This window comes from Rhineura floridana, chromosome 6 (assembly GCF_030035675.1).
Source record: "Rhineura floridana isolate rRhiFlo1 chromosome 6, rRhiFlo1.hap2, whole genome shotgun sequence".
In the NCBI taxonomy this organism is placed as follows: domain Eukaryota; kingdom Metazoa; phylum Chordata; class Lepidosauria; order Squamata; family Rhineuridae; genus Rhineura; species Rhineura floridana.
Genome location: NC_084485.1, coordinates 97,972,084 through 97,998,109, shown reverse-complemented (window position 1 = coordinate 97,998,109; position 26,026 = coordinate 97,972,084). Strand labels below are relative to the sequence as shown.

At 42.6% G+C, this 26,026-nt stretch overlaps 1 protein-coding gene across 9 annotated transcripts in view; it reads right to left on the bottom strand.

The window, feature by feature from the left end:
- FGGY (FGGY carbohydrate kinase domain containing) overlaps window positions 1–19,878 on the bottom strand; it is a 274,220-nt gene extending 254,342 nt beyond the window's left edge. For 4 of the 9 annotated variants that reach the window (XM_061633203.1, XM_061633205.1, XM_061633208.1 and 1 more), the window contains exons 1-2: window positions 19,054–19,347; window positions 4,169–4,380 (exon numbers count right to left, since the gene is read on the bottom strand). In XM_061633203.1, coding sequence (XP_061489187.1) covers window positions 4,169–4,380; window positions 19,054–19,138 — 297 coding nt within the window. In that variant the 5' untranslated portion in view covers window positions 19,139–19,347. The other 5 variants (XM_061633206.1, XM_061633207.1, XM_061633204.1 and 2 more) reach the window with 5 other exon arrangements.
- Window positions 19,879–26,026: the final 6,148 nt, after the last annotated feature.

Sequence of the window (26,026 nt, the reverse complement as noted above, 5' to 3'; positions counted from 1 at the left end):
ATCACATAGTCAGTTATTAAGTTTTTTAAAGTCCTTGTTCAGACCACTACAATGAATCCTGTTCACAGGCCTGAAGCCTCCAGCCATACATGTCCTTTTCAGCCTTCAGCAAGAGCGAGTAAGAACTGAGGCAGAACTGAACTTCTGAGAGAACAAGAGTGCCACTCTTTAAAAGGTAAGACATTCAGGATTTTGCTGAATGCATCTTTTTGAAAACTGTTTAGGTAAAACTACTCATCCAGTAAACTATTTGTTCATCCAGTCCAGAGTATAATCTCATCTCCATAGCAGAGGCTCTCCAGACTCTCAACCAGAAGTTTTCATTGCCCATGCTAGTGAAAGGTAATGTAAATTAAACACTCAGGTGTGGAGTAATTAGATGGAACAAAGAAAAAAATTAAAAGATGGTGCCTACATGACACCCCACAGGTCCAACAGGAATTAGGAAATTGGGCAACAATTCACTAGAAAGCAAGGATGTGTGGGGGAAGAGTGAAACAAACATACAGCTTAGGCCTTATCTCTTCTCACCACCTTGGGACAATGAAAGGTTTGGGTCACTTTTTTAAAATGGGAGCCAGCAGGTCAATCTAAGGCTTGAGTCATATGTGTGCTTATATGGGGGTAGGCCTCACCAGCCACAGAACCCACTGAACTTATTTCTCTGTAATCATGCGTAGGATATTGATATTATTACTATTATTATTATTATGTTACAATTTAATGGGGGACATTTGCAAGAATTTCTTCAAATTCTATGACTACTCAGAAGTAAGTGTTATTGTTTTTAATCAGGAACTAAACTGGGTTAGTACCATCTTCATACAACAATTTGTCCTTCAGTTATCAAACATCTCCATGATGTACTGAGCACTAGTGGATACATTTTAGGGCATGAGGGAGGTCTAAGGAAAAAAGAGTAAGGCCACTCATTTCTTCTGTTAGGAGGATGGCAATGAAAGTAATTTGGCAAACAAAGATCACTGACCCTTCTTGCTCCTACTTTTTTAGTATTTTTAAAAAGAAATCCAGTCTTCCATCAATGACCCTCAAAGCAGTTCACAACACCAAATCAATCAATAAAAATAAAGCATGTATGAGTACAGAGGCATAGCTCAGGGGTTCCCAAACTGTGATCCAAGGGCCACCAGTGGTCTACGAGTGTCATTCAGGTGGCCTGTGGAGTGTCTGTGGATCTGTGGTTGAAGAGAGGAGACAGCACATCCATTGTGGATATTGCTTTTTAATTGCATTTTATTGCTTCTTTTATTTCTTATAAAAGAGTTGTAAGGAATTCAAATTGCAATGCAATAAAATCTAATATATAAGAAATGAAAGAAGCAATTAAAATACAACTAAAAATCACACAGCATCTAGCACAGTGCATTACAATTGCTACAAAAGGCAGAGAAATCATTAAGTGATCCACCAAGACCTTCAGCAATTTTCAAGTGGTCCATGTGGGAGGGAGTTTGCCAACCACTGGCATAGCTAACTCAACTTACCTTAGTGTATAAATGTGGGACAGATGCAGGCTATGAGGTCATTGTATAGCAATATGGTAAAAATCTCCTTCTCTTCTCCCCTACTACTTTACCAATGTTTGCTTTATTCGAGTTCCTCCTCTCCTTTCTCCTCAGTGACACAGGACACCGTAATAGGAGGCAGATACTACCAGGAGGTTGTACTACAGGAAAGGGAAACCCATGTACCTCCAGATGTTGTTGGATTCCAATTCCCATCAGCTCAAGGAAACATGGCCAACCGTCAGGAACAGTGGGAACTTTAGTCCAACAACCATCTGGGCTGTCCAACATCCCCATCCAACAATATCCGTTGTCCAACATCTGTATCACTTCTTGTGTGTGTGCACGTGCATGCGCGCACTTGCGCATGTGTGCACATTCAGGGATTCAGTCAAGTACTGCTCCTGGTGGGTATGGGACTCTTGGTACACTTGGTTATTTGTTTAACACACCTACTGCTTTGTATATCCCGGAAAATGTCAATAAAAGTTAAATAGAGTAAACATATGTGATGAAGATTCTGTTTCATTATCCTCACAGCAACTGCTCTAGGCCCACCCCCATCTTCCCCCATTTCCTTTAGGACATTTACTGCAGAATATGGCCCATTAATATTTGAAAAGGCAGATCAATAGCAAGCAAACGGTGAACTGTCCAACTACAAATTACCAGGCATCTCATGCATATTTGAAGAGCCAACCCAAGAACATCAAGCAGTCTGAACCCAGGGCTTTTTGTAGAGGACTGAAGGTCTTCCCCTCCCCAAAACCACCCCTTCAATGCTCACTACCAATTGAGGTCATATTATCCACAGAGGAATGCAAAGAACAGTTCACGATTAACTAATGAAACATGGGAGATAGAATAATAGCCTGTTATTTTATATTCCCCACAATATGCTTCAAATGTTCAGTATAGAGAGAGGACTGCCTGCTGATTGAGATGTTAGTTTCATTTGTGGCTCCAGTCTGAGCATGCTCCATTTTTCTCCACCCAGCAAGCAGATAATATAAGCTAGCACCAGGTATACATCACACACATTGTACCATTATTTATGATACTACCCAGAGGGGCATGAATATTAGACAAGCTTTTCCAGCTGAATGAAAAGCTCTCTGCCTTAGGTATTCATTTTGAATTGTTTTTAAACCTCTTTAGTTGTTTTAGTACAAAAACAATAAAAATACAGTAAAAGTGTCATAATAATTATTATTGATTGATAAAAGTTTATAATTGTGCCCCAACTTACACACATATATTACGCACTTTAACAAGCTTTGTCCTACCTACACTGCAGCATGTTAATTTCCTCTCAATTCAGTACATAGCAACTTTCCTCTGTATGATTTGTGCCATGATGTAGTACCGTTTGTCTTCCAATACAGTAGGGCCCTGCTTTGCGGCACTCCGCTTTGCAGCGTTCCACCGATACAGCGGTTGTCAATTGCAGAAAGCCCCCGCTTCTACGGCGCTTGTTCCACTTTTATGGCGTTTTTTGGGCATCGGGCGCCATTTTAGACAATGTTAGTCAATGCATTCCGCTTTATGGCAGATTTTGCTTTATGGCGGCGGTCCGGAACAAAACCTGCCATATGAGTGGGGCCCAACTGAGTGAGCTAGTAGAGAAGGGACGGATCTCTCTATCCCCCCCCCACCAGTCCACTTGGTTACTGTACTAGTTGCAGAGTAAGGAAAGCATTTTCCTCCATGATCACAGACACCAGGCAAACTAGCAGAAAAGGGACAGATCAGTCTGTCCCTTCTTTAGCATGCCACTGGACAGAAGGTTCCCCCCCCCCACTAGACTGCATTCCCAGGCTGGCTGAGGAGGAGGAGGTCTTCCTTTCTTCTGCAGCCAGCATGAAAATTCAAGCTATTAGCCAAAGCTTTGTAGGCTAGTACTTATGTTGACTTATTTTCACAGCTATTTATATAAAAAAGAGTGGGAGACCAATACCTGAAGCAAAAAACAAACCTGTGTACAGCTGATGGAGCTCACTTTCTGGAGTTTGTTTTTTAAAAAACGATAATTGATATTTTCTTTCTGGCTTCTACTGTAAGCAAAAAACTTCTACCCCAAAGTTATAATTTTCTCCCACCTAAAAAGCCACACACCCTTCTTCCTCTGAGGCTGAATATTAAAATCTACAAACACTTCTGGCAGATTTTCCAAGATCCATTCATCAGTATACCACCACTCCCCACCCACCCCAAAAAAGAAAGACAAATTGCAATAGAGCAAATTCCTTAAAGTTTATCAGCAGAATATTGCCTGATATACTAGAAGGAACACAAAGAAAAACTTTGCTAGCAACAGAGGGATATGTGAAAAGACAATAGGGGGGAGACAGAGAGCGCTCTGGTTGCTATGTAAGTGTGTATGTCAGAAGGTGCTGTCAGTCTTTGAACTTAAATTATATGGACACATCTGGAATAGGAAGCCCCAATTTCCCTAAAGTTAGAGATTAGGCAGAGATTAGCTGATAAATGTTAATCGTTATATCAGCCCTCCAAGTTCCTTGTATCTCTTGCATGTCTGTATGCATGAAAATGGTTCAACATGACAAAGGCAGCTAATCTTATTTGACAAGCTGCCTCACAGCATGTAGCATACAATTGATAACAAATGTCTATGTCTGTACCTTTGTGACTGTACAACATGCAGCCCAGATGTCATCAGAGGATTGCTCATAGTGGTCTGGTTGCGGTGCCCAAATTTGAATTGGCTGGTCTGCATAAGCCACTACTGTCCCAACCTGGTCTACCAAAGCCGCACGGACACTCGCTGTGCCAACGTCAATTCCAACATAGTAATTTACTGGTTCCATGTTCTCGCTTTGCATTTTGAGCAGACCTTTGGGTGACAGGGAAACAAAAAAAAGGTCTTTTAAAAATGCTTTACCTAGATAGAACTTCACTATCTCATACCATTGCTCATCTTTGCAGTGGATTCTTACCAGCAAAGAATACAGCGCAGATTAACTAGTTTTGCTATGCCATATGCAAAACATGTTACAAACACCAAGCCAGGGGGCAATAAGGGAGGCACCTCACCTACTGAACCTTCAGTTCAAAGGAGCCAACCTTAACTACCTTGTAAGAGGCTTTAAGAGAATTCAGTGAAGGATTCCTTTCCCTTCCCTACCCTTCCTATTACAGTGAAGACTGGCAGTTTGTCAGAAATAGCCCTTCAAGGCAACTCATTGGGACTAGTCTTAAGTTTATATTTCCATAAACCTGACCTACAGCAGGCAGAGCAATCCAAAGGATGGGAAGCTGGCAGAGGGAGGGCTAGCACAGAAGGAGCCGGTGGAAAGCTCTGCGACATCCACTTGCTGCTCAGCAGCTGTCAGCCCAGCTGAGCGCCAGCTCCATTGGGAGCTGTGCACAGGAGCCAGACAGGAAGAGCCAGTTCTGACAAACAGGCCGACCAAGGAGTAAGTGGTCCCCATAGGCCACCACTGTAATTTTTTTACTGCACCAGCCTATTAGCCAGGAATTATTGTAGGGATTGGGACCCAGGCAAGTTCTCCGAGGGGGACTTGGAAGTTGTGTAAGTCCCCTCCCCACAGCTCCTCCCCCACAATTTCCCCAGAACACCCTGTTTTCGAGGGTTCCTCCGGCTCTCCACCCACCAGGCTTATATCCCTATCAGACCCCCGGCAACGCTGGCGGAGTCCTGGCAATACAGTAGGGGGGCTTCTGCTGGCAGAGCCCGGTGGCACCAGGAACCTGCCAGCTCAGCCAGGGTCCACTGCATTCAATTCCCCCCAGCCTGGCAGAAATATGAGTTGGATTGCACCCTTATTCTTTGGACTCTACAAACCACTTTCCATTATAAAAGTATCATAAAGTATACTTGGTGCAATCTCACATGATATGGTTTCCCAAATCAACATTCAGGAAGTTGGCCTCCAGGATTCACCACTACTTAATACAAATACTGAAAATACAAATACTAAAAATAAATTGTCAAGGATTTCATTTTTAAAGTTTCTATTTTGTTCTTCCCATTGCTTTTACTAACTTCCAGTCACACAGAAGAAAGACTATTTCTCAATCACATTCCAGGAAGTATAAATCCCTCACACTAACAGGATTCCTATATTTATAGCATTTCCCCACACAGTACACATAATTTGAAAGAGTGCTGTCTCCCATCCAATCCTTCTGAGACATAAAGTTGTCTTCTGACCTTTGCTTTTAGTGAGGTTGGTATTCCCTGGAAATTGGACTTTTTTTTGGTGGTGGTACCTTGATTATAGAACATTGCCCCTATGAATTCCGCAGGATCAGCCCACAGTTTCCCAAAGTAGGTCAAGGCCCTTCAATTTCAACAGACATTTTATCATGTTGCTTCTTTTGCTGTGACTTTTATAATCATAAAGAGATTCAAACTGTTTTCTTATTGTGGTGCTATATACACACTTACCCAGGAGCAAATCCCATGGGATTCAATAAGACTTGCTTCTGAAAAGACCTGCCTAGAATCGTACTGTCAAAATTATTTTATTGTATTACTACATATAGTGTGCATCACTTTGGAGGCAGTTAATAAAAACTAAGAACAAAACAATAGAAAGAACAGCATTACCAATGAGTAATAAAAAAATTATTGGCTTGGAAACAGGCCAATGAGAAGAGTTTTCTAACCATGCACATGCAGTCAGTAGTAACCTCAATCACACTGCAGAATGACAGTCTTTCATGCACAGAGTGATGTGGATTTTGTGCATAAAGTAAGTGAGCCTATATGACCTATTAGTATATAACGTGTAACTTTATGTATAAGGTTACAACTGCACTGCCATGGTATATGACCATGGATGAGCTCTTAGCAGGCTTCCCATCCTTTCTGCACAGGTGTCTTATCACTTGAGAGAAATGCAAAGCAAAAACACAAAGCAGAACTTTACACTAGATGTCTGCTATCGCTATGTATATCCTTGCCTTCTTTTGCTAATGCATGCCTCAAGGCAGAACAATATCAGTTAACAACTAGACATGTCAGAATTTGTATACTGCCCTGAAATCCAATTTTTGATGAAGGGTGGTTTAAATACATTTTAAATAAATTCTAAATTGCTAGAAATACACACACACACTATGATCAGGCATGGTAATTGGCTATAGAAGTTCAAGCATGATATTTTTGCATGTATACAATCCAACAACTGTACGGCACTGCACCAACATTGCTCTTCATCTCGCAGTCTAGCTTGCTGTTGACAAATGTCTCCAACCATTGATATAACATTTTCTCTAGAGCAATTGGGTTTAAAAATATTACACATTCATCATTCCGCATCACTTCTAAGTGATCTAAGTGCAACATTCCTGTAATTCAATCCAGTTTTCTAGCAAAACTTTGTTTGATGCTAAGTGCACTACTGAGTATAATCCATTTGAGATTTCACCTACATGACATCTGGATCAACACAAAAACAAAATCACTGAATTCCCCAATGTGCTCTGTTCTAGAGTATACAGTGACTAGATTAAATATCTTAAAATCTGAAGATATCAACATAGATCAGCTAGCGTACATGGTCAATGAGTTTTACCAGGAAAAAAAAGTACAATTTTGGAGTAGTAGAAAACGGATTATAACGATAGATTGACTGCATTGCATGCAATGCTAAATCAAAATTTAGCACTGCACTTCAGTGGTTCTGTTCCTACCTCCATGACCATTTGCAAAAAGTAGTTAATGGGGGAGGAGGAACTGTTCAACACCATGGGAGATGTTCTGTGGTGTCCCGCAGAGTTCAATCTTATCCCCCAAGCTATATAACATCTATTTGAAACCACTGTCATCTGGAGATTTGGAGAGAAGTGCCACCAATATGTGGATGTTACCCAGCTCTACGTTCCACCTGAAGCAGGAGAGGTGGCTGAGGTGCTAAACTGGTGCTTGGAGGCAGAGATAGGCTGGAAGTGGACCAACACATTGAAACTGATTCCTCAAAAGAAAAAGGTGTTATGTATTCCAAGTTCTCGAGTCCGGGAGGTGGGAAGACAGTCTGTTCTGGGTGAGATGTATATTTTCAGGGCCTACCCTATTCTTTTGACTGTAGTTTGTTTTAAACAGTGTTTAATACTGTATTTTTAAATAACTGGAACCTGCCCTGGCACCTCATGGTGAAAGGTGGACAAGAAATCAAATAAATAATAAAAATGTGAACAAGCAGGAACAAGATGCAGTGAGCACTGGGCTTGCGCACTTCCCCCCCTCCCCCCAAATCTCCCAGGCAAGCAGGGGGAAGCTTTTGTTTTAGCTTAACTGCAGTTTGTCATGCCTTTTGGACCAAAAAGCTGTGCTGTACATTAACTATGGCTAGCTTTAACAAGCTGATTTCAAACCATAGCTATTGAAGATAGCTTGTTTAAACCAACCATAGTTAAGATTAACCACAGTTTCTGGACTGGGGAACATAGTGCAGGAAGAGAAGAATGGAGGGAGGAGAAGCAATTCACACTTCTTTAGCTGCCAAATCCTAAACCAGTTCAGAACCACTCAAGAGACCCCTTCTTTCAATTTCCTGTGCCCAAATATAGAAGCGCTTAGGTTTCCAAATTTGCAAAATTTCACATTACAAGTGCAGTCAGATACAGAAGGCTTTTAATAGATGCAAGTGGTTGGACAATAAGATCCTGTGGTTAATTTTTGATGGAAATGACAAAAAAAAGTTATGAGAAGCAACATAAAACACACTCCAAAATGCAAACCTTGCGTTACTGACAGCATAACTCAGTGAAACATGTTTGAACAATGTCAGTTAGTGAAAATTTCCCTTGATCACTAAGATTGTTTTTCAGAAACAGAGGCAGCAATAGTTGTTTCCTTTACAAATCCCAGGAAAGACAGAATTGCTTTTCAAGCAGTGATCAGAAGTCCATAGTGCACATTAATATTTATACAGTCCACCCAATAACAGTCTACCCAGATATTCTTCAAACTGTATGCCCAGGAAATCACATTTCCCCACTTTTATCCTTTTTTTTTTTCAATTAATTTTTATTCCAATTTTCAAAACCAAAACAATACAAAAAGAAAACAACACAAATCAATAACTAGTACAATACAAAAAGAAATATATATATATATATATATATATATATAAAAGAAAGAATATTGACTTCCGATTTGTCATAGTTCAGCTATAAATCTATAATATATAACAGACCTATCTCTTAATAGATTATAAAATCACCTTCCTCCAGCAGTTATCTTAGTTGGTTTCAAATCTCATTAACATCATATCATTTTAATCTTCCACAAAAAGTCAAAGAGAAGTTTCCAATCCTTGAGATATATGTCAATCAATTTTTTTTTCTAAATAAACATGCCAATTAATCCAACTCATCAAATCTACTAAGTCCAGTAATTTTAAATCGCTCTTCTGTCATTATCCATATTGGGTCCATCTTCCATCTTCCATCTTTACGCACCCAAAAATCTTGCTGTCATAGCCATATAATAAAAGTCTGATAGGAATTTCCTCCATCACAGATATTTTCTTGCCATCAAATCCAAACGTATCACTGAAGTACTGTTGCAAAGCCGCATCTCTGTTCCTCTTTTCCACATGATACACTAGTACATCTCTTGAAGGTTTTTCCATTGACACAAAACAGGGATTAATTCTGTTAACTTTCTCCATTTCAAGTTCCATCAAATCCTTTCCCCACTTTTATCCTTGAACAAATGTGCCAGCCTTCTCCTAGTGAGAAAGTGGCAAAAGAACAAAATACAATTACACTCTGAAAGTCTATTTCATTAAAAAAAAAAAAATCCTGAACGTTGGATATGCTTGTCAGGGCTGGGTCATGGGCAAGAGACTGGGGTGAGTCAAAAACCAGGAGCCGTGGGACAAGTCAACAGTCAGAGCCAAAGAACCAGTCATGACCAACGGGCAAACCTGAAGGCAGGATGAAGGAGTGAGTCAGAAAACACCAAACAGCCAAGGGTACAAGAACACACCAGAGCTCAGGAAAACTTTGCTGCTCAAAAAAGGCTCAACTGAAATCGGAAGCCTGTTATATTCACTCCTACACAGGAAGATCCAGCAGCCAGACTGGGGGGAGAACCCAGTCCAGAATTGGAAAGTTCTTCATGGAGAAGCCTGCTGGCTGCAGTTCACAGATTCAACACACAGGGCAGCTGCATATAGATCTAGCAGATCTTTACAACACTGAACATGACATAGAGACAGGCAAAGAACCAATGACACCTGTCAAATCACCATTACTAGATTACTGAATGACTTTGGGAGTGCCCTGGGGGGAAAGTACTCCAAGAGGCCAGGGATTTCTCTTGCTCCATCTCTTAAGAACATAAGAACATAAGAAGAGCCTGCTGGATCAGGCCAGTGGCCCATCTAGTCCAGCATCCTGTTCTCACAGTGGCCAACCAGGTGCCTGGGGGAAGCCCGCAAGCAGGACCCGAGTGCAAGAACACTCTCCCCTCCTGAGGCTTCTGGCAACTGGTTTTCAGAAGCATGCTGCCTCTGACTAGGGTGGCAGAGCACAGCCATCACGGCTAGTAGCCATTGATAGCCCTGTCCTCCATGAATTTGTCTAATCTTCTTTTAAAGCCATCCAAGCTGGTGGCCATTACTGCATCTTGTGGGAGCAAATTCCATAGTTTAACTATGCGCTGAGTAAAGAAGTACTTCCTTTTGTCTGTCCTGAATCTTCCAACATTCAGCTTCTTTGAACGTCCCCGAGTTCTTGTATTATGAGAGAGGGAGAACAACTTTTCTCTATCCACTTCCTCAATGCCATGCATAATTTTATACACTTCTATCATGTCTCCTCTGACCCGCCTTTTCTCTAAACTAAAAAGCCCCAAATGCTGCAACCTTTCCTCGTAAGGGAGTCGCTCCATCCCCTTGATCATTCTGGTTGCCCTCCTCTGAACCTTTTCCAACTCTATAATATCCTTTTTGAGATGAGGCGACCAGAACTTGTTTGATACAAGTAATAAAGCAGGGTCAAAATGTACTATAGCAATAGATTTCAGCATTCTTTGTCTGCTGAGGTACTCCTGCAATCTGTATGTTGCAGAGGACTGAGGGGGGCAATCTACAGCAATGGTCCTCAACCCTTGTCAATTCAAGGACTTGTTTTTAGCCCAAACATGCATTTGGGGACATATTTTACACCATACATTTGTAAAGTTGTAGTACAGCTTCTGCAACCTACCCTAGATCAAGCTGTGATCCTCCAGTGGATCCCAATTGACCAGTGGGAGATGAGTATTCTAGAGCACCGATATGGCCTTGCTTTCAACAGACAGTGACCTTGGAATACACTCAAAACACACGTGTGCAGTATCAGAAGAAGAAAGTTAACTACATGTAATCTACCACTGTACAGCACAACTGCCATAATGAATTTTATCACTGCAAGTTCCAACAAACTTTCCAAAGTTCCCAGTAACAATTTTTGAAAACCACTTTGGTCAAGAATAGACAGATCCACCTCCACCCTCTTCCAAACATCTTGAAGAAAAAAGCACTGAAATGTAACAGAATACACGGGGGTATTTCATGATTGCTTGGGCTACATTTAATTTTGTTGTACCATTACATCTGTTGAAGATTACTGATGAACCAGAAAAATACTTTTGTGAAAACTATGGTATACACAGATCCTACACCCACATTTACAGCATGCTGGAATTCAGCAGAAATAAATCTAACTGCTATTAACAGAGGATCTGTACATGTGTCCTGAAACAGCAGACATTTCCTATTCTGTGAGGTTCCAAAGGTCAAGGTTTATCCAAGCCAAGAAAGCAAATAATCTTAGTGGAGATATGCTTTTTTAGGGATTGTAAGAGTGAAAATTAAGAAAGAATTACATTAGACTTCACAACCTTCAATAGGAAAGGAGCTAAATATCCAAACTGATTTCACAAACATTGCAAATTAATTAATATCTGCACCTGTCTGTGGTCATTCTCATACTGCAGAAGAGATTACACTAACAACATATGGTTAATAAACTGTGTTTCATCATAATTTCTAAATCATCTCACAGCACACACACTTTGGTTTTTGTTTTATTTACAGCAAAAAATCACCATGTTTCCAGTAACATGAGCTCTATAGGGCTGCTGATTAATAAGCAGACATAGTACACTCTACTGCAGTGGTTCCTAACCTGGGAGCTGTGACCCCCACTGGAGCCTTAATCCAGAGGGCCATGAACAGCAAAGTATTGATTGATTGATTGATTGACTGATTGATTGTAAAAAGTCTTCATTCCCTGGACACTGTTTGCTCCCCACTGCCACTGAAGACACCTCTCCCTAGCTCCAAGCAAGAGGGGAGGGCTTTTGCTGAAGTGTCAGAGCATCTTTCAGGCACGCTGAAGGCAGGCATCTGCCTATAAAACACATGGCAGATGCCAAAAGACGTTGAGGGTGGAGCTACCAGGAAGAAGAGGGGATTACTATGCCGACTCCCATCTCCTCACATTGCCACTGCTGATGATGCCCTTACTCAGAATGAGAGAAGAGAGGTTTTCATGAAGCAAAAAGAAGCAAGGCTGCAAGGAAAGGCTGCTTTTTCCTTCCTTCCTGGCAACCAACCTGCCTGCCTTTCTTGGCTCCTGATTCACTGCCATCTCCTTTTAAAAATTAATCTTATTTGTGAAGCCACCCAGATCTCGCCTTCGGCCCAGATGGAGCCAAGGAGTAGTGAGAAAGCTCAGGACTTACTTGCCCCCCCATCTCTGAGGCTAAGTGTATATGCCAGTGTCCCCCCTTTCTTCTACCTACACTCTGCCCCCCTCAACCTCTCTCTCCAAGATGCTGTGGCAGCTGAGGGCTTTCCCCCTCCCAAGTGCCCAAACACATGCACACCTGCAGATGCTTGCAGGAGGGGCAAGTGTGTTTCTGTGTGCACGTGCACTGATCTGTCTTCTGCTCCACTCTCATTTCCCAAGTGTACGCTACCAAGTCGCCAGTTCTGATGATCATCTCAAGACCTAAAAGCACTAACCCCCTTACTCAACCTGTGCACTTTGTTGTCTTCACAATCTAGCATCCCCACCATTACCACATTGCTGCTTCTTTATTGTTGTTGTTATTTTAAAAAAGCTCAGGTTGGCTGAGGCTGGGGTTCACATACTGCAGCTGAAATGTATTTATTTAATTATTACTGCATTTATACCCCACTTTTCCTCCAAGCTGCTCATGGTGGTGCACGTAGTCTTCCCCACTTTCTATTTTATCCTTACACCAACCCTGTGAGATAGGTCAGGCTGAGAGACTGTGTCTGGCCCAAGGTCACCCAATGGGCTTCATGGCTGGATGGGGATTTGAACCTGGATCTTAGACTAACACTACAACCCACTGGTGTTAGGAGACAGGACTGTACATCTTCAGACTATGTGGGGGGGAGGGGGATATCAATTTAATGGACCTTTGCATTAAGAAAACAAAGCAACACCTCTCTGTCTGCAGGGAGCTTTTTATGGAAAGGGATATTTGGAGATGTGATTTTGCCATGCACCATTTTTTCAATTAACAGAGGCTAAAATTATAACTAGCGTGGGGGGTCACAAAGTTTGTTTAGCTTATAAAGGGGGTCCCGTACTCATAAAGGTTGGGAACCACTGCTCCACTGCATACATGACATTACAGGGTCACAGTCACGGACTACATTAAGGGCAAATCGGCTGCATCACATTCCACCCTTATAACTAAAAATATGGGAAGAGCTGTAGAATCTGCAGCTACAGTTAGAAAACGGCTGCACGCGTTAATATGAAACTTAGCAGTGTAAGAGAGGTAGGTTTGAAGATGGCCCATGCTGAAACTGGGAAAGAAAGGATCAGAAGTGGCTTATTTTAAATGAGATAAATGTTTAACAAATTGTCAATGACAAGTTGATGCTGACATGTTGACAGGTATTGTGGTTCCCCACTCCCCATCTCCCAAGACTTTGCTGGGCTTAGACTTTCCAGAAAGATTTCTCCCTTTGTACTGCATCTTTTGGAAAATGGAGAGAGCCAGTGTGACGTAGTGGTTAGAGTGCTGGACTATGACCTGGGAGACCAGGGTTTGAATCCCACACAGTCATGAAGCTCACTGGGTGATCTTGGGCCAGTCACTGTCTCTCAGCCTCAGAGGAAGGCAATGGTAAACCACCTCTGAATACCGCTTACCATGAAAACCCTGTTCACAGGGTCGCCATAAGTCGAAATCGACTTGAAGGCAGTCCATTTCCATTTTTGGAAAATGGAATGTTGCAAGAGGTCAAGGAGAACATCTAGTATGTGCCATTACCTAGTAATTTAGTTTTTATTAAAAAGATTTTTTTCTGGGCAGCATTAGCTTATGGAGGCAATACAGAAATTCACTCGTATGGTCAGTAGCTTGGAAGAATTTGGTAACAAAGAATTTGGGAAGTAAAATATATTCTAGCAAAATTCTAGGTATTTTTATTTGACCGTGCCCACCTTGCCTTAAATGAAGTAGTTTAAACATAGCAGGCTGAAAACATGCATCCTCTTTTTTCCAACAGCTAGAGTCATTGCTGAAGTAGCAACATATTGTGATCAGTCTGAGTGTACATCAAACTGCAGTTTCAGATTTAACTGTTAATGCACTCAAAATAGAAATAGAACATAACCTCCAATCTGAAACACAAAAGGCTGTCTTCACCATCATATGACATTGACCAATAAAAAGGCTTTGAAATTAATAAAAATAAATTTGACACAGATTTCTAGGATGAAAAATTAGAGAAATAAAATTTTATAGATTAGGTTCTCTGTAGAAACAATAGTAACACAGGAAAGAAGAAAAGTAAGAACACCACCAACTAACATACAAAAATGTAATTCTCCATCTTTGGAGATGGCAGGTATTGCCACCACTCACCATATGCTCAGAGGCACATGTTACCAAATTCTTCCAAGCTACACAGGAAGTGGATTGGACTGTGAAAGACCAACCCAAATTGTGTTTACATTTTGACAAATTTGTAGGGCAGTCCAATATCTCAGAGAGGAGGTCAGGTCTCCTGCTGCCCTGGTGCCTTCACTAGAGCTGCCCAATTTCCCTGCTTTTTAAAGTTTGATAGAAATATCTCTGGGCTATAGGTACGTTCTTAAACTGCAAGGGGTTTTTTGCCTATTAGTGAATTATTATTATTAGCAACAACAACAGTACCCAACTCCTCAGCTAAAAAGGCTGAAGATTATGACTCCCATTTCAATGAGATCAGCAGCAGCAGATCCTTCTTCAGACTTTGTGAGGCAGGAGTTAATAGCACAATCCTATTCATGTTTCCTCAGAAGTAAGTCCTACTGAGTTAAACTTTATTCTTTACTCCCAAGATAAATGTGTATAGAAATGCAGCCTAAAGCTGCAATCCAATACATGTCTACTCAGAAGTAAGCTCCACTGGGTTCAGTGGGACTTACTCCCAGGTAAGTGGGTATTGGATTGCAGCCTAAATCAGCTGTCAAATATGAAAGAGTGTAATGGCAACAGGAGCTTGGATAGATTGGGTAATTCACCGTGGTCTTGAAATAGAACATGGCCTGCATCTCTTTTTTATTACCCCACTGCCAATGAAAGTTTGAAAGAGAAGATAACTTGGATGTTCAGAGGGCAGACTCCCTAAAGAAAACTCCCATTTCAGTCACTCAGGATTAATTTGGCCACTTATGCTCAGTTATATTAGCAAATTGTCCTACACAATGAGTTACCCTTTGTAAAGAAGTCTACAAAGTGACAAACCATCAACATTTGCATACTGGCTGCAGTCCAGTGTGCTTCCCAGCAAACCCATCTTATCAAACCAATACCTAAACCAAGTGACTGTAATTATTTGTGGCAGATACTGGAAAACCTTGGCCAACAATAAACCCAACAATTACATCAATTTTTAAACACATGCTACAAAACATGCTTTTGCAGACATGTTTAGCCCAGCAGCAACAATGTTTCAGAAGCCAGTTTCCAAAATGTAGTGCGTTCAATGGTACTTGTTCTTCCTTGAATCATAATTGTTAAGGATAGCCCTAAGTAATTTATCAACTTAAACTTAAAACATTTATTTAGATAGTTAATACATCTGCAGTTCTAACACACTGCTTCTGAAAGTTCCAGTCACTTCTATTTAGAAATAACCAGGGTCTCTCACACCAGATCAACATATTTATTTTCATCTGCACACTCCTATTCAGGTCTACCCAGATGCTCCACTGGGTTCAATGAGACTTACACCCAGGTAAATGTTTATATGATTGCAGCATAATAGAGCACATTTTGCCAGGACTGGAGGTATATCACCACTTTGTTGGGGAATAGTTGTCATATCCATGTTCAGCCCACAAAGCAGGATGGAGGAACCACACACACAATCAGAATGTACAAATACAATAGGGGAAAAGGCGCATCCACAGAAATTCTGGAAACATTACCACTGCCCACTAATTAGGGGCAGTTCCTAATTAGTTCCGCAGTTCCACTGCTAATACCCACACATGGAAGCAGCCAATGAACACATGACAGAGGAAGCATGGCCCCCACCACAGACACAAAAGTCAACACCACAGGACCCCAATCAAACAGTCCCAGTGACGCAGCCAGCAGCAATCACATTACTGCAAATCCCCAAGTGGTCCAACAGGCAAGAGTTTGAATTTCCTTATGCCCTTCAGAACCACTATTTTTGAGTACAATACACCAAGTGAGGCAAGGTGAAGACACACAACATAGTACCCACATGAGATGCCTGCAGAGAGCACACATTGCCTTCCTGGGACAAGGCCAGTGCAGTGGATGTTCTGAATCAGTGGCAGAACACAGTAATGGACTGGATAAGGGCCAATAAACTGAGATGAAATCCAGACAAGATAGGGGCACTGTTAGCAGGTTATTCATCTGCCCAGCTGAGTGATGTTCAACTTGTTCCGGATTTTCCCTAAAAGGTCAGGTTTGCAGTTCAGGGATGGTTTGGGATCTACAACTGTCACAAGAGGCATGAGCAGCTTCAGTAGCTCAGAGCACCTTTTATCTGCTTAGGCCGATATATCAGCTGCAACAATACCTGTACAGAGACAGAGCATGTATTACTATAGCAAGGCTGATTACTTAAATGCATTTCTCATGGGGCTGCCTTTGAAACCAGTCTGAAAATTTTAGTTAGCCCAAAATAGGGCAGCAAGATGGTTGATGGGGCTCAACAGTATGATCATATTATATCATTCTTGTTGTCTGCACTGGCTTTCAGTTTGTTTCCAGGCCCAATTCAAATTGCTGGAATTAATCTTTAAAGTCCTAAATGGCTTGGGCCCAATGATCTGAAGGATCACCTCCTGCCACACATACCTGAATGAGCTCAGAATCTTCTGAGGCCCTTCTCCCAGTGCCCCTGCTGATCAAGGTACAGTGGGTAACTAAGAAAAGATGCAATTTTTTACAGTGGCAGCAACACAGTTACGGAATGTCCTCCCCGAAGAGGCAAAACTGGAGCCTACAATGCCATCCTTTTAGTGATTTATAGACCTTTTGGATATTTTTGGCATTTTAAGATCTGTGAAATTCTGCTGCTGTTGTGAGCTTTGTTGTATGGATTTTATCCTCTGCTGCTGGGTTTTTTTTCCCTTTCAGCCGCATTAGTATTGGATCTCATGGTCTTATTTTGCAATTTAATTATTTTTGACTTGCATTATCCAGGGGCATTTTTTTATTATTTAATTAAAGCATCACAAGAAGTTTTTTTATAATGACCCACAAGAATAAACATAAGGAGGAAAGAAGCCGACAGTTAGCAATCTCTCACTTGAGGCAACATTGGCCCTGCTTCCCAGCTCTCTCTCTACTTCACCTTGATAGATTGGCTGCTGCCCGGTAACATACAAATGAAATAAATAAATGGTTTACATTTAACATACTGAATGGTCTCTGATGCAAATAAAGAGTACAATCCCACTAGGAAAGATAGGGAGAAGACCCCACACTCAAACACTCTTAAGCCACTCAGAAGTACTTCATGAACCAATAGCCTGGCATTTGTCTTTCCCTCCCCTTGCTTACCTATGGCTTTGTCATGGTACCCATGGTTGCTAGGCTGACGTTTGGTGGTCTACATCTAGAGATGTAAAATTTCCAGAAATGTTGAAGCCATGGGGGAAAAACCAGTTTTTTTCTGTTTTATTTTCCAGAAAAAAACCTGACATTTTCAGAAAAATTGAAAAAATGCAATATTAGCACTTTTACAGATTGAAAGTCACTTAGTTACATCAGGAACATCAAATGTTTAAGTTGGTTTGGCATAAAATTATCACATTTGGTATAATAAAAGTACATTTTATTCAAACAATTATTACAAATTGAATTTATTTTTAAATTTTTAATTTTTTTGTAACAAATGGATCTACAAGATCCTGAAGTGTAAGGAACACCTGTACTGTAAAGAACCTCTTTCGTTTTGCCAGTTTATGAGGAGCAGGCAAAAAATAATTTTAAAAAAACAGAAGAAACCATCAACATTAATAACAAAGAAAATTATTTATGTCTCTGCTAGTCCTCCACAGTGTCAAGCAGATATAAAGCATCCATTCCCATAAAAAGAACTGAGAAAAAGGGGGGGACCAAGATTCAATGAAACATTTTATTCATCATGCTAAAATAAAACATGCCATAATCCATTTTTTTTTCATTTTTTTCAATTTTTCAGAAAAATAAAAAAATGCTTTGGGAAAAAACAGAAAAAACTTTTTTTTCTGAATTTTTCCAGTTTTTTTCTGGGCCTTCACATCTCTTTCTACATCTTTATAATTGTTGCACAAGGATGTGTTTTGTTCAGTGTACACACACTAGAAAACTAATATAAATCACAGATGCCCATCACTTATAAAACACAGCAAAACACACACATGTAGTATTGCCACCAATAATCTACATGTCGACTGCAAGCTCATTCCTACACAGAAATTATTTACATGTAGGAATTCTGTAATGTTTGAACTGGCCCTGTACTTTGCACTGTGTTATAAATAATGCATTGAGAAGAAATCTCAATACAAGGCACATACTCAAAATGGGAATGCTTCCAAACTGTTGCTCTTTTCAGGTGGGATTCGACCACATACTAACAAAATCAGGTTGCACAATTATAGTTGGTTAGAAGACCTTGTGTGTAACAAAATCACTTCCTCAGAAAATTGCACTTTTTGTGATAATGAAAGCGGGAGGAAAATGAATAGGAAAGTGTAGGATCACACTTGCTCTGATACAACATCATCTAACCTTCCCAAACAGAAATAAGAATGAATGCTCATTAAATAGCCAACACTGTTTAATGTTTCTGCAAACAAATCAGGATGAATGCTCAACGAATAGGTCATCTGGAAGCACTGTAAGTGTCTCTTAGCTCATCAGTTACTCTAGATTCTAGTCTAGGACCACTTGTTTGCAGCTCTCATCAGCCTCAGATTTGGTTACCTCTTCAAAAATTTGGAAAAGAATCCCTAATTCTTGACTATTCTCACTCACCTCTCTCTTCCCAGGCCAAGTCATCATGTACACAAGGATAAGGTGTTCTTGGAATGTAGCAAGCATTGGTTGATAATCTCTTCATTATGCAGGGGGAGTGAGGTGGGAGAGAATCTCTACCTTTCCGTTATTATGCCCCACTGTATACTGGGCCCCATACAGACACAGGAGGAAAATCCAGCAAAACAAAATAAAAGCAATCCCTAACTTTAGAGCCCCTAAATCTAGAGTTAAGTATTACAATCTTACATTCTTTTTCCCCACCCTGTTATCCACAGGAAGCCAGAGTGAATCAAGGGAAGCTAGAAGTTGACCAAGGCTCACCAGAGAAGAGGGGTAGAGGGCCAACCCCCTTGAACAAGAGGTACAACAAAGCCTGTTTTTCCTCTAAGAAAAGGAAAGAAACATCTTCATGAGGATTTCCTGAAACAGAACGCTCTGGTACGGAGATAATTATTATTTGGGTTGGAGAGCAGAAGCCACTTACTTGCCCAACAGTGAAATATGACCTTAGCTAGCAATGGACAAGCAGCTAGCAGCACACATTTTGCAGAAAAACCACAGATCTCCTGACGAGGCAGTTTCCGGGCTTCTTGAACAGGAGCAGAGCCGTTGGCGGAAAAAACCCTCACTCATTTTCTTTTCTTGGCAGTAGCACGTTTGTAATGCTTTTCCTGATTGGTCGGTTGACCGTGAGCCATGACTGGCTGCAAGATCTTCCTTCATCCTCGCTCGCTGAAATGCGCCTTAAACAGTCAGCGAAAGGAAAGCTCCAAAGGACTGGGAGACGATTTTAGCAAGTAATCGTTCTCTCTCCTCCCAGTCCCGATTTCTTCCCTCCTCAGTTCTTTCTGCTTGTAAAAACCATCTGCTGAACGCTAGTACTCTAATGCTCGCCAAACCGGTGGGGGGTGGGCAGAGAAATTGTAACAAAAGCATTAAGACTTTTTTTGCCAAGGTTTCATCGGATATCCTTGCCAGTAAAGATTTCTCTCTCCCTCCCTCTGTAAAGAAATCAAGAAACAAGATAGTTGGCTCAAATGGTACAGGATTTATTCTCTGGCGTTAACAACAGTCTCCCAAACTAACTTCAGACAACCAAGGAATAGTGTGAAAACAATTTTCGTCTGCGGTCCTGTGCGTGTCTACTCAGAAGTAAGCCCCATGGAGTCCAAAGAGACTTCCTCCCACGTGTGTTAAGGATTGCACAGCCTTCTTTATTTTCGCAGGACAAGCCTAGGCTTGTCTCCTCAGAAGTAAGTGCTGCTTTTTAACTTATAAGGGACTCCAATCCTCAATGGAATGGCTGTAGCTCAGTAGTAGAGCATCTGTTTTGCCTGCAGAAGGCCCCAGTTTCAACCCCTGGCATCTCCAGGTAGGGCTGAGAACATCCCCTGTCTGAAACGCTGGAGAGCCACTGCTAGCCAGTGCAGGCAATACTGTGCTGCATGGACCAATGGCAGTCTTGTGTTCCTACAGTCCATCATAACACCTTTTCCTGCAGTACATGGTTAAACTATGGAATTCACTCCCACAGGAGGTAGTGATGGTCACCAACTTGGATGGCTTTAAAAGAGCATTAGACAAGGATAAGGCTATCAGACAAGGATAACGCTATACTCTGCCTCCATGGTTGGAGGCACTGTGCTTCCAAATATCAGTTGCTAGAAACCTCAGGAGGGGAATGTACCCTTGTTCTCAGGTCCCGCTTTTAAGTTTCCCATGGGCATTTGATTGACCACTGTGAGAACAGGATGCTGGACTAGATGGGCCGCTGGCCTGATCCAGCAGGCTGTGACCCTGTCCAGGTCACCTTCAGAGGCTCTCCCCAACAAAAGTCCGGAGGGTGGTGACCAGAGAGACAACCTTTTCAGTGGTGGCCTCCTGCTTATGGAATGCTCCCGCTTTAGTGTATCTTCAGTACCAGACAAAGACCTGCTTATTATCTGTGTCACCAGTTCCTTCCTCCCTTGAGAGAAGAGCATTATGTAACCATAATTACTAAATGTTCTGTACACTGCGGATGGAAAATTAGGGTTTTCCCCACATTAAACTCCTTAAGGTGAGGGCCCTCTCCCTGCACGATCAGCCAAACAGTTAGCCAGTGTGAAGCAGCTACCTCAAGCAGCAAATGCTGAGGGCCAAGTAGCCTCTCCTGCACTCCTTAAGAGACTGCTACCCTCAGGTGCACTGGAAGGTACTGTCGTGTCACCACTGTTGATGTAAGGTTCAACTCCCAGTCTGGTTGGCTTTTGCAAGAAGAATAGGAAGGGGTGCAAAGGCACACAAGTTCCTACAGTTTGATATGGGGAACAGCTGCAGCACTGGGGGAATGGAGAAGACCTGCCCTGGGAGTGAGTATCTGAGCATCTGGGTGCTTGCTTGCTCCTCTCGGTTGCTGTCTCTTGAAACAGCTGAAGTCCCTGGTAAGTGCTGCGAGGTCTGGGACCCCCCAGGCTGACTCTGACTCCAGAGAGAGGCTGCAGTCAATCTTGCAGCCTCTTGCATCAGCTCCTGGCTGGGTCAGGGGGCATAAAAGTCCGGCTGCCCTGGAGAGCCCCTTAGGGAGTCCCTTTTTTTTAACCCCCTTCCTTTATAGGAGATTGGTAGCGGGGAGGATGTATGGCACATATGTAGTTCCTGTGCAGGGTGAGAGCCTGTGCAGTGAACTGAATGATAGAAGAAAGTCACCAGATGCCTTCAGAGAGAGAGTCTGCAACTGGCAAAAAGCTGGCCCTCCGTGGGTGTAAGACCCGGGGGGGGGACTAGATGTGCCCTGTGTGAAAGATATTGAGTGGGTCAAACTATTCCCAATTCTCTCAGAGGCCTACTTGGATAACAGCTTCAGGTAGGTTTTGTGGGTGGGCTCTTGTTGGGTGCATATCAGGTGTTTAGGAGGAGTCTTAGTAAGAAGGAACATGGGTGATGTCACTCCAATTTCAGTGATCATGGGTAGAGGGAGGTATAGCCATAGGCAGGTGGTGAACCACCATAGAAGACGAGGGCAAGGCTATTTATCCCTTGTTCCTCGCTCCCACTCCTCTCAGGGTGGGTTCCTTGTTGCTCATTTGCTCTGCCCACTGGCCAGTGTGTGTTGTTGTTTAATGCCAGATCAGTACACAATAACACCACACTCATCCATGATTTGATCATGGATGAATGTGCCGATTTGGTGTGCATTACCAAAACCTTGGTGGGTGAGCCGGGAAGAGTTGATCTCACCCATATTTGCCCACCAGGCTGCAGGGATGGGGGGGGGAGGAGTTGTTGTGGTCTACAGAACGTCCATCTCTGTCACCAGGAAACCACTCTGTCTTGGAATTGGCTGTGAGAGCCTGCACCTGGTGTCAGGCAAAGGAGACAATAAACTAGGGTTACTGCTGGTGTACCATCCACCCTACTGCCCAGCAGCTTGTCTGTCGGAGCTGGTGGAGGCCGTCTCAGCTTTGGTGTTGGAGGAACCCAGAATGATAGTCCTGGGTGATTTCAGTGTCCATGCTGACGCTGTTCCAGCTCAGGACTTCATAGTCTCCATGATGACTGTGGGTCTGTCTCAAGTTGTCACCAGCCCAACACATAGGGCAGGGCACACCCTCGACTTGGTTTTTGTTCCAGATGGAGGAAGGAGTGGTCTGGAGATGGGGGGGTGGATGTCACCCCATTGTCATGGTCAGACCACCTCCTGGTGACGTTTAGACTTAGGGCTCCAATCCTCCCCTGCAGGGGTTGTGGACAGATTAAGATGGTCTGCTCCTAGAGACTAATGGAATCCACAGGGTTACTGAATGACCTGGGGAAGTTCCCATTAGATAGAGCAGGTGACCCTGTTCAAGCTCTTGTCACGCTGTGGAACAGCGGGGCGCATCAGGCTCTTGACACTGTTTCCCCTGAGTGCCATTTCTGGCAATATGGAGCCCGATTTGCACCCTGGTACCCCACTGAGCTATGGAAAATGAAACAGGGTGGACCACGGCTAGAGTGCAAGTAGCAAAAGATGTGCTGTGAGGCTGATTGGGCATGAGTAAAACATAACCGTGCCTATGGTGCAGCACTGAACGCAGCAAAGAAGGCCCACTTCTCTGCCGCCATCGCATCCTCAAGTAGTCATCCACCAGAATTTTTCTGTATTGTCAGGAATCTGTTGACATCAACTCCAAGAAATGGGAGTTTTAGACCCTTCAGAGGCCCACTGTGAATTGTTTGCAAGGCACTTTGTGGGTAAAGTTGCTCACCTCCATAGCAATCTTAATGCCCCATCCGCATCTACTGTAGTCCCCAGTGAGGTGTCCAGTGCAACGTCTGCTGCAACCTCTTGGGAATGGTTTCAGTTGATGTGGCCTGATGACATGGACGAGGTGCTTGTGATGATGCAGCCAGCAACGTGTCCTCTTGACCCTTGCCCTTCTTGGCTTATTAAAGCTTTCCAAGGAGGTTTGACTGAGTGATCCAAGGTGTGGTTAACATGGGAGGGAGTAGTTCCAGCTACCCTGAAAGAGGCGGTGACCCGACTGCTCCTGAAAAAGCCCACCGTGGACCCCTTGGTTTGTGACAGCTACCGCCCAGTCACAAATACCCCCTTCATAGGGAAGGTGATTGAGAGGGCTGTAGGGCAAAATTGCAAGTACTCTTGGATAAAACAGATCATTGCGACCCATTCCAGTCTGGGTTCAGGCCTGGTTATGGGACTGAATCGGCCTTGGTCACCCTGATGGATGACTTTTATCGGGAGAAGGACAGGGGACTGTGCCCCTGTTATTCTTACTTGATCTCTCAGCGGCTTTTGATACTATTGACCATGGTATCTGTGACGCCCTTCCCTGGCTCTCCCTGTCAGGTTCCTACCTGCTCGTGGCTACTGCCTTTCACTAGGCACCACCAGGGACTCCAACAGTCCGGACTGTCCTTTTTTATGGTTTCTCCACTCTAGCACAGATCTCAATAGATCCCCCTGCTAGGCAGCACCACCAGTCACGTTCTACAACCAATGTTCCCAGAGACCTTGCCTGAGTCTCTCTATCCGGTTACATTCGTGACTGCGTGCCTATGCTGTTCCCAACCCCCTTGTATCAATGCAGATAACTCATAACTCGGGGTTGCTCTGGATACTTATAATGTTATCTTCTCTTCACCGCTGCCACCATTTGTTACTGTTTCCCTTCAGCCTTGGTTATTACCTTACCCTCCCTTCTGGTCTGTGAAACCCCAGCCAAGGATCAGGCCTTCGGTAAACCAAAATAGTATTTATTAAATAACATTAATAACAAGATAACTTTGATAATGATCTACAAGCTTATGGTTTCATCTATTACTGTGATATTTGACTTATTACTAATCCGAACTCCACCTCCCTCTTTCTCCACACTCTCCTGACATACACCAACTCACACCCACCTCCAAACTCCACCAAAACAACCCACTAACATCCACCAAAACCCCTCTCAAACAACCCACTCACGTCCACCAAACACCTCTCAAACAACCCACTCACGTCCGCCCAGATTCAACTGTCATCCTTCCATTTATACTCTCAGCCATCCAAACACTCAGCCAATCATCCAGCATTCTACTGCTCATTTACTCCCCCCTCCTCTTCCATTCCACTTACCACATATCTTCTATACAAACAGCACTTACCATATATACATTAATACAGGAACATCACAGTATCCTTCTGGGCCAACTTGGTGAGATGGGTATTGGAGGCACTGTTTTAGAGTGGCTCCAATCCTATCTCCAGGGTCTTTTTCAGAGAATAGCATTGAATTATTGTCTTTCAGTCCCCTGGCAGTTGTGTTGTGCGGTGCCGCAGGGTACTATCTTGTCCTGTTTAACATCTGTATGATGCCTTTGGGGGCGGTCATCAGAGATTTGGGGCAAGGTGTCAGTAGTATGCTGATGATACCCAGCTCTGCAACAACTGAATCGGGAGAAGCCATGCAAACCCTGGACTGCTATGTGGACGTGGTGGTGGGCTGGATGAGGGTCAATAAACTGAGTCTGAATGCTAGCAAGATGGAGATGTTGTGGGTTGGTGGTTCCTGAGTTCAGAGAATTGGTCAGCTGCCTGCTTTGGATGGGGTCTGTAATGTTCCTGTATGTGAATATAATGTATATATGGTAAGTTCAGGTTTATTATAGGAAATATGGTAAGTGGAGTGAGTGAGAAAGGGGAGTACCTGGGCTGTAGAATGCTGGAGGATGATTGGCTGTGTGTTTGGAATGGCTGAAGGTATAAAAGGGAGAATGACAGTTGAGTCTGGGTGGTTGAGGTGGTGTTTTGGTGGATGTTGAGTGTGGAGGTTGGTGGTGGATGTTGAAGGTGGTGGGTGTTGGAGGTTGTTGTAGAGAGATTGGATTAGAAGTTCTGAGGCAATTATTAAGAATTAAGAACATAAGAGAATCATATATGAAACCATACGCTTGTCAACAAAATATATAAGTAATCTTGTTATTCCAAGTGTGAACAATAAACATTTTCTTGGTTTACTTAAAGCCTGATTCCTTAGCTGGAGTGTACAGACCAGGGGGAAGACAGGGTAACCAAGGCTGGAGAAGAAATTGTATCTAATGGTGGCAGCGGTGAAGGAGGAGATATTGTATCAGCATTCAGTACCACAGAACAACCCAGAGCTGTGAGCTTCATAGGCAAGAGACTTCAGGGGGTTGGGAATTACCGATACACACAGACACAAGGTATCATATAGCCAGGAAGAGACTAAGGCACAGTCCAGAGGCTATATTGAGTACACAGAGTGTTGGGTAGTGTGGCCTAGCAGAGGGATCTTTTTTTTTTACAATAATTTTTATTCAAATTTTCATAAAACATACAAAACAAAATCATAAAACATTCAAAGACAAAAAACAAAACAAAACAAAAATGATTAAACAAAAAAATAAAATGTTGACTTCCCATTTGTCGCAGATCAAATCAGTTATAGGTCTACAATATATAACAATCCTGTCTCTTAAATTA